At 36.2% G+C, this 13762-nt stretch overlaps 1 protein-coding gene across 4 annotated transcripts in view; it reads left to right on the forward strand.

Annotated features, from left to right (window-relative positions):
* The window catches only part of WAC (WW domain containing adaptor with coiled-coil), a 57335-nt gene that overhangs the window by 1326 nt on the left and 42247 nt on the right, over nucleotides 1-13762 (forward strand). For all 4 annotated transcript variants that reach the window (XM_041408886.1, XM_041408884.1, XM_041408885.1 and 1 more), the window contains exon 3: nucleotides 418-613. In XM_041408886.1, coding sequence (XP_041264820.1) covers nucleotides 475-613 — 139 coding nt within the window. In that variant the 5' untranslated portion in view covers nucleotides 418-474. The remainder of the gene's footprint in view (nucleotides 1-417; nucleotides 614-13762) is intronic.

A 13762-nucleotide genomic window follows, 5' to 3' on the forward strand; every position in this document is an offset into this window, starting at 1 on the left:
AACTGGTCTTGACTAGAGTGTGGAGGACATATTCAAAGTTTACACTGATTCAGTGTAACTGTTAAGTTTGTTTTCCTAATAACAGGTGGAGGCTAGTTCTTGTCCCAAAAGTGTGGAAGAACTGTGGCCCATTTACTGCTGAAAGTGTGTAGTCCATCAGTGAAAAGATCGAGAAAATAGGTTCTTCTTAACAGCAAGTGTTGCATTGGATGTAATAGTGGGAGAAATTTGTTTAAGTTCTAATTACAGAACTTGTTGCTTTCATGTAGGTAATTAAAACTAAGAAACTAATGCTGACGACTTTTTTTAATAAGAAATGAACATCAATTAACTTCTGAAAGTACTTTTGAAAGAGAAGAAGAAACCCCAAAATTTTGTATCTAATGTCGATGCCTATTTTCCTGTGATCTGTTTCAGGCTCTTAAGTACACATCCAAGAGTCACCCCAGTGGTGGTGATCACCGTCATGACAAGATGCGAGACGCCACAGATCCTTCACCACCAAATAAAATGCTGCGGCGCTCTGACAGCCCTGAAAACAAATACGGTGACAACACAGGGCACAGTAAAGCAAAAAGTGTGCACACTCACAGAGTTAGAGAGAGGGATGGTGGTAAGTTGTGTTTAACAAACTTCTACAGTTACTAATTTCTCATCAAAACTAGCCATTATCACTCAGGTGATGTCCTAACACTAAATGTGCCTTGTACTCAGCTAGGGTGACTGCAGTGAACCCAAAATGGGGATTTAATTGGAAGCAATCATTGAGGCATTGTAAAACCTATTAATTTTCTGTTCTTTACAGATATGGTAGTTTTTCTTATAGCCCCTAAGATTAAATGAGCTCTTTTTAAAATTATTTTAACTAGTATGTCTTATTTATTAAGATAACATGAAATAGTTTTCTGGATTTTTCATTAGCAATTAATATTGGCTGTTTTGCATCCTTTTTAATAACTTTGCATATTGTGGTGCTCTAGTGGGTAGGTACATGCTCCATAGACTAAACACAATCAGAAATGAAAAAAGCTTCTTTGTATTCAGCTGCTATGCAGAACTCTTAATAGATGATCAAAGGTAGCACATACTAGAGCCTTTCTTGGCAGGAGCTTGAAGAACTGTGTTCACAGTCAAGTCAGCCTCCTCTGTTTTTACAGGTTTATAAACAGTAGTAATATCCCCAGTATTTTTTAACTGATCTTATTTTGTATCCCTGCTTCCTAGGAAAAGAGTAGGATTTTCCAGGTAATAAAGTGTGTTAGGTAACAAACAGAGTTTAGAAAATTGCACTTGCTGTCTGAATTTTCAGTTGTTCTTTCTTTTGTTGATTGGTCTTTTGTGTCAAGGTACAAGGTGAAGTATTCAAGTAGAGAATGTGGAACTTTAAATCAGTGCTTCCTTGTTGTATATAAAGCTGACAAATTCTAATGTACATAGATGTTTATTGCTGCACTAGTTTTACTTGATAAAATAGTTATAGTAAAATAAAATAAGTATCTTTCAAGTACCTTTTAATGACATACCAGTTTAACCCTACAAATGTGTTCGTGGGAAATTATTCTTATAAATCCTATTTGGTTTTCCTTCTTTGACTTAATGCTGAGGCTCTGTAGACCACTGTTAATGTCATAGAAGTGTGTAGATGCATTATAAGAACATACCTCTTTTGTTAATATGCTGATTTTCATTGAATCTGATAATAATTGAAAGTGTAGTAATCTCAGAATTAAATGCATGTGTGATGCCCATATGCTGCTATTCTGTGCTACTTTTCAGGATGCAGAGGTGTCCTCTTTTATTTTCTGTTCACCTGTCCAAAAATTAGTCCCACATTCTCTTGCAATTCTATTTAGTTTTGCTACAGTCAGTTATTTTTTCTGCTTGAACAGAGCTGCATTTAGTGGAATCATGCATATATGAAAATATCTGGAGGTTGAGGCTCTGTGTGGGGAGTGCTTCTGCTTATTTATGTGTTGGAAGTGTTGTAAGATAGGAGAGATATTTCTGAAGTCCTTACAAGGTCCAAATGGATGTAATAGCTGGGGAATGGTCTGAAGTGTGTATGCATGCAGTCAGGATGAAGGAAAATAAATTATTTCTAGTTTTGTGAGTGGAAGGAACACCATCCCCACAGTACCTTCTCCTAGTTGTTAAGACAGTGGAAAGTTTCATTTATTCTCATCTGAAGGCAGGTGTTTTCACATCATGTGTTAACAGACTGGAAGAAGGAAGTAGTCTTCAAGAGTGTAAGGGAAATTACTAATTTTAAAAGTTTAACATTTGTACTGTTTAATGTAAATAAGTGATTTTTTTGTGTGTGTCATTAGTAAGGTTAGTTTGGCCGCAGTTTCACCTCTGTAAAATACAGTCAAAACAACCAAAATTATGTTAAATCCTCTGTACTGTATGTAGTAAACCAAAGCTGAGCAAATGTGGGCAGAAGGGTATTAATTTTTCTTTGATATACTGAATATTTTTGTCAGTATGAATTGAAGGTAGGTATTAAAATATAGGTGAAATGCTCTAGTGTAATGAGCATTTGCATATTGCTAATAGGCAAAAGATATAATAAAATAATTTACTATTTTATCTGTCTGTTGAATTACTCTGAAGGGTTGCTGTTGATATAGTATTCCCTTAGTTTTGCAATTAGAGACGTACAGTGGAAAAAAGAAAAACATTACAAAAGTACTAACATATTTCATCTAAGCCTTTATATGACCAAGAGCTATTAATTTGCTATGATACTACTATAATTGCCTGTCTTGTTTTCTTTTTGCATTCTTCATAGAGGAGGAAAGAAGCTGAGTGGTTTTTATTTTTTTTTGATTGCTGTGCATTATTTTAAATTTGAATCTGCTCAGTTTGAAACTACTACAGGTGTTACTGCCTTCCTGTGATCTAGCTGAACTCAACAAAGCAAATCTCATTGAAACATCTCTAGTATTTATTTTCCTAAACTGAATTAAAATCCCTAACGAACAATCTCTTCTCTCATACCTTAGAAAACAAAACAGAACATAAATTTGGAGTATTACTACTGAACATAAAGCTGATTTAACGTGATCTCTCCCTCTCATCTCAATGTTTGGAAAGAACTCCTGTACATCTCCTAGTAATTTTAGCTCTGAAGAGAAACAGGAAGATTCAGTGGTGTAGCACACTGCTTCAGTCATGACTGGTTCATGTTTTTGTGGTAAATGCCGAATGTCGCTTAAATGTCATCTCAAGGTTTGTGTACACATTTAAAATATAAGCAGGAATTGATTGAAAATCAATTAGTCAAAAATCGTAGCACCACATCCTATTAATATCCTTAGTATATGTATAAAGGTATTTTTTTGTAACAGCTTATTTTTGTAATATTCATGGCAGAATCTTTTGTAGAATTGTAATCCATGGGGAGAAATTCAGTTAAGGTTTTAAAACGTGTTATGGGTAAGCCCTCCATACAGTGCAAACAAAGCATTTTTCAAAGTTGCTTACTACATGGTTTCTGTGCAAAGAGACTGTGTACAGAGACAGTCATTCTCTGGAGAGGGACTTCCAAGTTTACCTTGGACTAAACACCATGGAGTAATTGCAAGCTTTTGTCACATTGCTGGTTTCCTAAGAGCACTTGTACATGCAGCATATCAAAAAAGTGCCTTAACTTTGTTCTTGCTTTCGGGTCCCTGTGCATGGGGGCATTGTCTCTGTATGCAAGTGTTTAAAACATAATGAACAGCTTCCCCCCCTCAGTGCATCTCTTATTTATAGGTCAGCTGCTATAGGCAAGTGTGGGGTTTGAAGAGATTAGGGGGTCTTATGAGACCAGCTCAAGTGTGAAGTTTCTTAACAGTAACAAATAGGGACTTAAAGCCAGCATTGTTTACGGGGAATAGAACTATGAAGGGCCTTGCAGATGTGGAAAAATATTTCCATTAAAGAAAAAGGGAAATACAAAGATTTGACGACTCTCATTCTTGAAGATGGAAGGCTGTTGTATGTCTTTTAAAATGCATGAGTGATGAAATACTGGTGTCCAGGAAAGAAAATAAAGAGGCCAGATAAGTAGAGTAGCTTTGGGAATAATGAAAGGGAGATATATAGCTATAAATATATATAATTTAAAAGTAAAAACGTTAGATGCAGCCCTTGTTATATAAAGGGCAGAGGGTGTTTCTACTTAACTGTATGGAGCAGGATGACCCACAGTAAGATACACAGTAGAACTTTATGCAAACAAGGTTTGTTCACTTAAGCTGCCTGTACTCAGTTGTTTCTTACTGTGAAGAAAATACTGCGTGTTTCACTGCATTTATGTTTAAGAGACTTCGAAACTTTACTTCATGCCATGGTCTTACTGAATTGCTTAAAATAACAACTGGGGAGTGTAAATGTATATAGCGTGAAATCTTCTGCTGAATTGTGTGCTCTTGTGCAGTGTAGGCTCTTCTAATGAAATTAGATTATAACTTGTGGTATTTGAATTCCAAAGTATAATTGAAGCATTGTGACTGTTTCTTTTGCATGTGAGTTGTTTTTTTTTTAATTGGCAATTAAGAACATTTGTCAGTGAGTGCTGTTACTGACTAATACAGTTCCAAGATTTAAAATCTTACTGCTATTAGAGGCTGAGTTAAATATTTTAAATAAATGAGTTAGTATTTTTATCAAAGTGGTGGTGGGAGCTTCTGTCATTCTTTGTTGGCTTGCTTTGTTTCCACTGGTTCCTGAAGGAGTTCAGAGTCCTCATAGCAAAGGGATAGCAAACAGGCCTGAACAGAGAGCTCTGTTAGGCTCCTGTGTTGGCAGCCCTGGCAGTAAAAGGGAACTGCTGATTAAATTAGTGTGATCATTGACTAGTGAAACAAACAATGACGGGGTGTTAAGGCAGCTAAGAGAGAATGGAGGATGCTCCTGCAATGGGCTTTTTGGAGAGGAAATTGCAGGTTAGGCGGAAAGAGACAAGTCTGAGAGTAATGGAACATAGTGAAGGGTTCAGGAGGAAGCTGGAGTAGATTCCATCTGTGTAGTTACTATTAACTGCTGTTAATGTTAATTATTTGTTACTCTGAAAACCATTTCATCACTGTAACTGTATGGTCAACGCTGGGATGAGAACAGTCTGATCACAAAGGACAGTGAGCTCTCCATGAAACATGTTTTGAATATCCCCCAACAGCAAAGTGTAGATTTAGTGATTCACTTCGCTGTTCCTTGAATATTGGCTGTTTGGATGGCTTTAAAGGAGGTATGGGTTGGCTGGTTTGTTTTTTAAGGAAAACAGAATTGCTTCCAGGATCATTCACATTTTAGAAGTTTTTCTTCATATTTAAAAAAATTGGGAAAAGTAAGTTTCTGTTTTCTGATATTTATAAAAGCTTTCTTTTAAGTTTTATTAGTTCGACTGCCTTCAGACAGGGTTTTAATTCAAAGTTTGCTTTCAAACTTAGAACTTTTAGATAGAAAGTAGCTTTCCATTTACTCAGTGGATTTGGCAGTATTTCTGAGGTGAGTTTTTGTGGATCAGTTGTATAAACATTTTTTTGTGTTTCTCTGTTGCAAGGATCTGTAGTAGAAAAGAAATTGCAAAGTATGTGCTGGTAGAATCACAGTAAAAGATCTGACTTATGTTTATACTTTTTAAATCTAGAGGTTTAGAATGTTAATATTGAAAATTGCTTTTGAAAAGTACCTGCAAAGCTTGCTTTTAACTAGCACAGAATGGAAGATAAAACCCTCTAATTTTATATTATTGATGTTAGGTAAGAATTGTGATGTTAATATGGTGGTATTAAATGCTGAGTCTTTATTCATGTAGGTGGATGGAGTCCTCTGCTTCTCTTAATGAAGTTCAAGTATCTGGTGTAGGTTGCTAGAGTAAAGATGTATTAGTGTGAGACTTGATCTGAAATGGAGGATACATCAAATGTTAATAAGCAGAGCTATTTGTTTGTTACCTGTTGATGCAGCTGCTTCCCAGCCTCTGTTGCTATTAGGACTTTGGGAATTTTCACTTACTGTTTTTACATTCTTTTATTTGTTAGAGTATAGAATTCAGATGTGTAAATAGCTCCTCTGAAGGTTTCCATTTATACTTGTTCAGTTTAAGCGAATATCTATATCTTAGTTGTAAGAATTCATTGGATTGTAAATGTACTATGTTCAAGTCAGTCTGCCTGCTAGACCTGGTAAGCTTTTGTGCAGGCTCAGATTTTTTGTTTTGGAAAAGAGAAGATAACTGACAGTATACAAGATTTGATGAATTTGGTTGTTTTTGGTATGTGAGCTAATCAGAAGGGAATGATTTTTACTTAGCATCATGCTTTAACATATGCTACTTGCCTGTTACTTAACAGAAATGGAATATGCAGTTTACTAAACTCGTACTTCTGGGTTGCTTTTCTGAAGATGAAAAGAAGCAATGAAAACTTTTCATTTCTGATGAGCTGCCTGCTAGGCCGCAGTCAGGACAGCAATTCGTAAATTATGTAGCATTTTGCTCTGCCTTCCCCAATGGCCCCTGATCAGAATTGTTCCTTAGCCATGTTTTGGGACACGTCTGCTTTCTAAGAGAAACACTGTTTATTGGCAGTTTACATTTGTTTTTCTGGCCATTTCTACCTATTCAGTGTAAAGTGTCTAGTGAGCCAAGTATCACTGAAGTTGTGGAGAACTTGGAAGAGAATGCTCTGCCTCTGTTTTGCCTGAGAGGGCAGGTTAATTCTGTAATAACTTCTCTGTGAATAATAGTAATTTAATGGCACACAACTTGCAATGGTAACTGCATTTGTCTACAAAGTCAGGTGTTTATGCAATTTCATGGGCATTTTGAGGGAAAAACCTCTTGCTGTACGGAGGGATCATTCCCTATGTAGCTCTTCAGTAAGGATTGTTTCCCTTTTTCTCTCTGTTTGCAAGCTTGTGAAGTGAGATGTGTGTTCTAAAGCACAAATTGTACTTGCCTGCTAGCTGGAAGTAGACTGATGGAATACTGTTCAAGAATAATCACAGTGTGAGTCAGATTGGAAGGGGCCACAGGGTCCAAACTCCCTGCTCAAGCAGGGTCATTCTGGCACAGGATTGTGTCCAGATGGTTCCTGAATCTCTACAGTGAGGAAGACTCCACAACCACCCTGGGCAACCTTCTCCAGTGCTCAGTCACTCAGGCAGTAAAGAAGTTCTTCCTCCTTCAGGTGGAACTTTTTGCCCCACAATTTGTGCCCATTGCTTCTTGACCTGTTGTTTGACACTGCTGAGAAGAGCCTGGATCCATCCTTTAACCCCTCCGTGCAGATGCTTGTAGACAGTGATGAGAGTCACCGTTGGTGTGTCCAGCTGGAAAGTCTGTCCTTCAGGTCACTGGAAAGGGAGATAGATTTTTGAGCAGGTGACTGACAAGAGACTTCACTCTTTTTACCAGGTGCATTAAGAGATGTCTGTTAAGCTTTTGTGGCCTTGACTTTCCATGTATGCATGCATACATTGTGTTTGAAATAAATAAAAAAATGAGGCCTAGAGACCTATGATTAGGCCCTGTAGTACTCTGGAATAATCATCTGTTCCTTAATGTGACAGTTGTTAGAAAGGAGAGTTGCAAAGGAACAGTCTGTCAAAGTTCTGTTGCAATGTTAAAACATAACTTGTTTTGTTTCTACAGTAGAGGTATGATAAAAAATGACAATACCCTCCTTTTGTCATCACTCAAAAAAAGAGAAGTAAAACAGCTTTCAAGTGCTTCATGACAAGGACAAGGCGGCCAGAAATACGAACAGTGTGCTATATGAGCTAAATTCCCTGTCTTTGAGGAGCAGCAGAAATCTTCAGAAGGTCTTTTTTTGGTCTAAACTTTTCTTACTACTTTTCTGATGCCTGTCAATATAATTTCTGTGACCTGCTATATATATATTTAGTAATGCCATACCTCTACAAAGCAGATTCATAGTTCCATCCCAGCTACACAAATTAGTTCCTCTGTGATGGTTTCACAGATTTCTTAAATATTGTGCTTTTTTATGTTCTCCAAAGTAACAGTCTTCCTCAGTATTTTTCTAGGTTTGTTACTGAGGTTTTTGGAGCAGCAGAGTTATCAATTATCCATGTCTATCAGTAGCAAAAACAGGGAAAGGAAATTATGGTCTGTCATGCTCATCTCATTTTTATGTTTCAAACATACCTATTCACTCCCAAATGTGGAAAAACCCACAACAAATGGTTTTTTAATTAAGGTATATAATAAGTAATTTATATTTGTGCATAAATGCCACAATAAAAGTTAGGTAATGTGATCTACCTAATTTTTTTTTCTGCTGTGTTTATTTCACATAATTGTGCTCTTCTGGATGGTGGTGTGTTCATGCCAGCTGTGCCCCTTGAATAACATAGGGAGGAGTTTAGATTTCATCTAGTTAAGTTGTTTGAGTAGATTCCTCATTCAGACACCTGCTGCTGACAGATTAACACAGACTTCATTTTAAAAACTGTTAATTTGAAAGAATGTTATTTCTGCTTGCTTTAATGTAAGAATTAATATGATCCTCTTCAAGTAGTATAAAGTTCACCTCATACTGGCTAGACACTTTCGATAATAATGATTGCAGTTTTTGTATAGTCCTTTTGAGAGTATTTATTTTCCTATAGTAAGGTAGTTCCGGGAAAGACCAGTTGAATTTGATGTATGTATTTAAGAATTACTTAATGGGAAGAGGGATGAATTGTCTTGTTACCTATTGTGCTTTAGATGCTTGAAAACTGTGTTGCAAAATAGCTTTGTTAAGCTGAGCTAAGCTTTGTTAAGCTGAGCTGGGCTAGCCTGAAATGAAGCTGTGAATCTGTTTTGTTTTTTTTTTTTAAACACACCACTATATATATTAATTCTTAGGTCAATCCCTGCTTGCCATCTTTGCTTTCTCCCAGAGCTGTGGGCCAGCATTCCTTTATTATTGAAGAATTTCTACATGACAGAAAGTAATACAGTAATTGGACTTGCTTTTTTTCTTCTTGTCTTTTCAAAACCAATTCCCAGTTGAAAATTAAATAAGCATGAAATTAAAATTATGCTTGTTGCACATCTATACTGTAATAAATACACATGGCATAGTATGTCCAGAACTAAAAATGTATTTAGTCTAAACCTAATAGTTTCCCGAGTGATATAAAAATGTAGTGACCAATTGCTGCTTTTAATACTAAATATTTTCAAATTAGGTTTCTCATTTGTGATGAAGAAATAACATGTCCAGGAAAAAAAAGAGTAATCTTTCTGAAAACAGAAATAATCCAGAATTTTTATAGGCAGATCAGTCAGTATCTAAATTTTAGGTGAAATAATGCTTTCTCTGTTTTATTGACACATGGACATTGCTGTAGTCTTAGAAGAAGAGAAAGTTCTCTTCAAATAACAAATATTAGTAGCACTCAAGGAATTATCTGGTATTGAAGTGAAGGTTGGTTCTTCTATTGTGTTTGATGTATCTTAAGAATTTGAGATAATCTGACTAACAGTTACTGTTTTTATGACACATTTAAGAAGGTCGATAGATGGTGCATTTTATTTCTTGCCTTATTTTAACGTGGTTAGACATTGTTTCTGCCACATCCTTCTGATTAAGGATATGGAAGTGTGCTATGTGTGACTAACCTTTTTGCAGGATTGCAGTAATGCTTTGTAACTGAGACTCCCTTTTTTAGTACTTCTACGACACCGTGTACTTGTTGAATTGCTGACTGTCAATAGTGTATGCTCAGTTGAGATGAAGGAAATTTAAGATGGGATGAAGTTCACAAACGTTTGTCATTGTGTGGCACTACCTATATGCATAAAAACTTCTAGCTTCACCTTTCTTATTCTAAGCCCAGTAATGGAAACACTCAATGCAAGTTCATTTTTAAGTAGTACTGCATTCACAGGGTCTTCTGTTTAAACTTCTTTGTCCTCCAAAAGCTATACTCAAAACATCAAAAGAAATTTGAGAGCTGCTAAACAACCTGGCCTTGTTCTTAGTTAACATTATTTTTTGCTCAGTGGATTTTGTTAGGGAGATTAAGTTGTCATCGCTTACTTAATTGTTTGGAGCTTCTGAGTGAGGGTGCTAATTTGGTGCTGGGGGTACATAGGAAAAGGGGAAATAGTCTCAGATATTTGTTTGGGAAACTGCTTTTTTTTCTCCTTTATAAGCAGAAATTGTTTTGCATGACCCCTAAAATTAATGGAAATAGAGTTTGTGATGACTGCGTTATGATGTGTCAGTCTTTCACAGTCCTACTCTCCTGTTTGTATTCTAAAAATATTGAAATCCAGAGTTTTTGTGAAGTGTCTTCATTTGAGTAACTCTCATCTGATGTGTGTGTTGATAAATATCAATGGTTCTTTCAATGTTTTATGTTCTTTTGGAAGCTCCTTGAACAAAAAGTAAAATTTATGATGCTTGCCCCCTCCCCCTCCTGCAGTGTTAAAGGAATTGTTATTCATTTCAGTATCCCTTGAGCCTAATTCTCATGAAGCATTTGAGTATGTGCCTGTTGCCCCAGATGACTAATGTGTTTTTTTTTTAATGTCTTGAGTTGTCTAGTTTTTCTTGGCTTTTGAGAGGAAAAAACTTCTAAATTTGGAATTATCTGCTGAAAATTAATGTGAATCAGAAATAGAGAACCAGGTCTTCTGCTTAATCTTAGTTGATCAGTTTTGTGGAAATGTTGCTGGAGGTAGGGAAGTGTGTAGATTTCCATCACTGAGCTTGACTCTCTTAGTGCTGTATTACAGTGTGTTCATGGGAGGCTCATTTGGGTTTTGTGGTGTTGCTGAGGAGGTCTTTGAAGGGGGAAGTTCACTCCATTGTCCATTTGCTGAGCTGATCCATTTGGAGTTCAGATAACATGGTTGTTAGTTTGTGGTAAGGATCCTAGCTGTCAGTTTAACACATCTGGTTTTGCATATCATAATAAATTAAAAAGTCTCTATATGAAGCTTTTAGTTGAGGTTGGAAGAACCTCTCTTGGGCAGTCTCTGACACCGTATTAGAGATGTAAATGTTTTGGGAGCCACAGTCCAGAATGAAGGCAGAGTTCAGCTTTTTCTCAACCTGCCTCCTTTCTTTTTAGAGCAGTGTCCCACTCCTTGTACACATTCGGTCATGTTGATTAGTGTTGCAAGCTTAAAAATACTTGAAACTGTCATTAGTGATACTGAACAAGGATTTTGTTTTTTAATTAAACACGCTGAAATCTTCTGGTGTCATGAGCCAGAGAGTTAGGAATATGACTCTGTGTTGCTGAAGTTCATGGTACTCACTCGCATTTTCCATGGGTGAAATGCTTCAGCTGCTTTTTTCAAGTCAATTGATCTCAAATGAAGTGCATGTCTTAGTAGATCTTCAGCAGTATTGAGGATGTTGCTGGCATTTTTTATTTTATTAGGTGACCTGAACCTAAAGTTCCCTATAGGGAGGAAATGGCAAACATTAATCTGAAGAACTTGTCTACCCATAGTTTTTAATTCCACGTAAATCCACTTTGTACATTATAATTTGTTTAATCTATTTTAGTAACGTTTGAGTCTTACCAGAAATGTTTAGAAGCTGGTTGGAATTTGCCTTAATTACTGAGAAACAGGCAAATTCTTTCAAATGATACTGTTTACCCCACTTCAAAGTAAAGAATAAACATCTTTATGGGTGATGGTAAAATTATTTGTCCAGTCTTTGTTTATTGTTATTTCAGTAGTGAATTATGAAGGAAACTGACACATATTGATTTTCTTTGAAGAAAATCTGTAGGAATTACGTCTGGAGTGTGCTGAAAATCCATTTTTCATCCCTTAGGCTTTTTTCAGCTCTGATTTGTTACATTTGAGTACTGAATCATACAGAAACTCCCTTCATTTAGTGGACCTTGTTAATGAACCTGATTATTTCCAAAGTTATGTCTTAAGTTGAAAAGTGATTTCTCTTTGCTCCTGGGAGGTGGACTGAGGGGAGAAAGAAAACAACCCCAAAATTATTTAATTATTAAGCTGTAGCTGTAACAAGGAAAGGAGCAAATGATAGGATGGTTGGACAAAACCAAGTTTATCTGCTTTATCAATGAGGAGAACCCAAGCTGTGTTACTCATTTAGGCTGAAGTACAACCCTAGGAAAACAGCTGCTAGAGTAGTAAATCCCTGAATTGTTGTTTGAAAACTGAAAGTTTGAATTTAGTTTAAGACATTTTATTACCTTTTGCTTTACTTTTTGGTGGGCAGGAATAACTTGGTGTTCTTTATAGAGCAGTTCGGTCTGTTTGCCCTAAAATTAAGCTTCAGTTTCTGAAATAAATGGAGTATAACTAATTAAAAATAGAAAAGTAAGCAGCAGATAGCAAAATAAAATTTACTGGTCATTATGCAATATGTAAGATTTAACTTTATCTTTTTCATTTTAATAATCAGTGATGCCTTTGCATTTGCTGAGTGTTACATTAGTAAAATGAGTTCTTGACTTTCATTAATTCACTTCTCCTCCCTTTTCATTTTCAAGGTGTCACTTTGTTACTACCATTTTAGAAGAAATATTCTGGTTTTAATAAAACTATATGTTTACAGTATCATTTTCATCCACATTTGGTCATTTGTGCTACTCCATGTATGTATGACTCCTGGTCTGTTCATAGCAATGTTTTTGGCTGATGTCTGTGAAATTCTGTGTGAATGGTGACTTGGAGGAAAAGGGAACTTCTTTACATTGGAATGTTTACCCTGTGAATCGGATATTGCAAAACAGTACAGACTTTGCTGTGCTGGATTGGCAGTGTGGCAGGAGAGAAGGGTAGGGAATGAAATAAAGCTTTGTAAGTTTTTTTCCTCAATAGAACTACTTCTTGAGTGGTATAAAGCATTTATTTGGGGGGGCATAATGGGTATGTAGTTGGACAGTACCGTGATCAGGCTGGATTTTCTTTCTTTGGCAAAGCATTGCGCATTCAAGTTAGTAAGTTATGAATTTCTGGAAAATGTTACTACACAGTTGGTGTATTCTCTGAGGCCACTGCTCTGCTAGGAAAATTGCAAGTTTTTATGCTTTTGGTTGCATGTGGAAGGCAGCCATGTTTATTTCAATACACCAGGCCACATAAAAATGCAGTGAAGAAAAATTGTTTTGTCTTACTACTTTTAACATTTGGCAAATCAAAATGACCATGATAGGCTGTTCTGTTACTGCTGGCATGTTGGGTATTGTGTTCCTATTGTGTTTCTTTATTTCCTCCCATATGCAGTACTTTAGAAAGTGTTTTGCACAAAGATTTGCATTGAAGTAACAAAGCCAATTGAAATACACTTTAGACATTTTAGTTTAGACTTATCCTAGATAAATTTCTGTCATTTTTACCATTTGGAGAAGTGTTCTTAATTAGTTATTCTCATATAGTATCACCACCATAGACTTACTGTGCTGTTAAATTTTCTCTGTTAACAACCAATTGGTATCTGTCACTTGGTAGTATTTGTTCTTTTGAGGAAGTTCAGATTCTGATATTGTCTGTAGTTTCATGAATTTGATTGCATATTAGCTAAAAGGTGGAATATGGAATCATAGAAAGTGTGGATGGAATTGTCACAAGGGTAATGATCTTCCTTGCTTTTCTGCTGCCCAGTGTTTCTTTCCACATGCCTAGTATATGGGCACAGTAATGGTGACTCTCCTAAAGCCCTTCCTGAATCCCAGTTCCCTCTAGAGGTACTGGAGCAGCAGACCATCTTTGAGTTCCAGCTGGTGAGCACTTGTTAACTTCCTTTATTTTATA

This window comes from Onychostruthus taczanowskii, unplaced genomic scaffold, assembly GCF_017590055.1.
Source record: "Onychostruthus taczanowskii isolate IOZ18803 unplaced genomic scaffold, ASM1759005v1 scaffold3, whole genome shotgun sequence".
NCBI lineage: Eukaryota > Metazoa > Chordata > Aves > Passeriformes > Passeridae > Onychostruthus > Onychostruthus taczanowskii.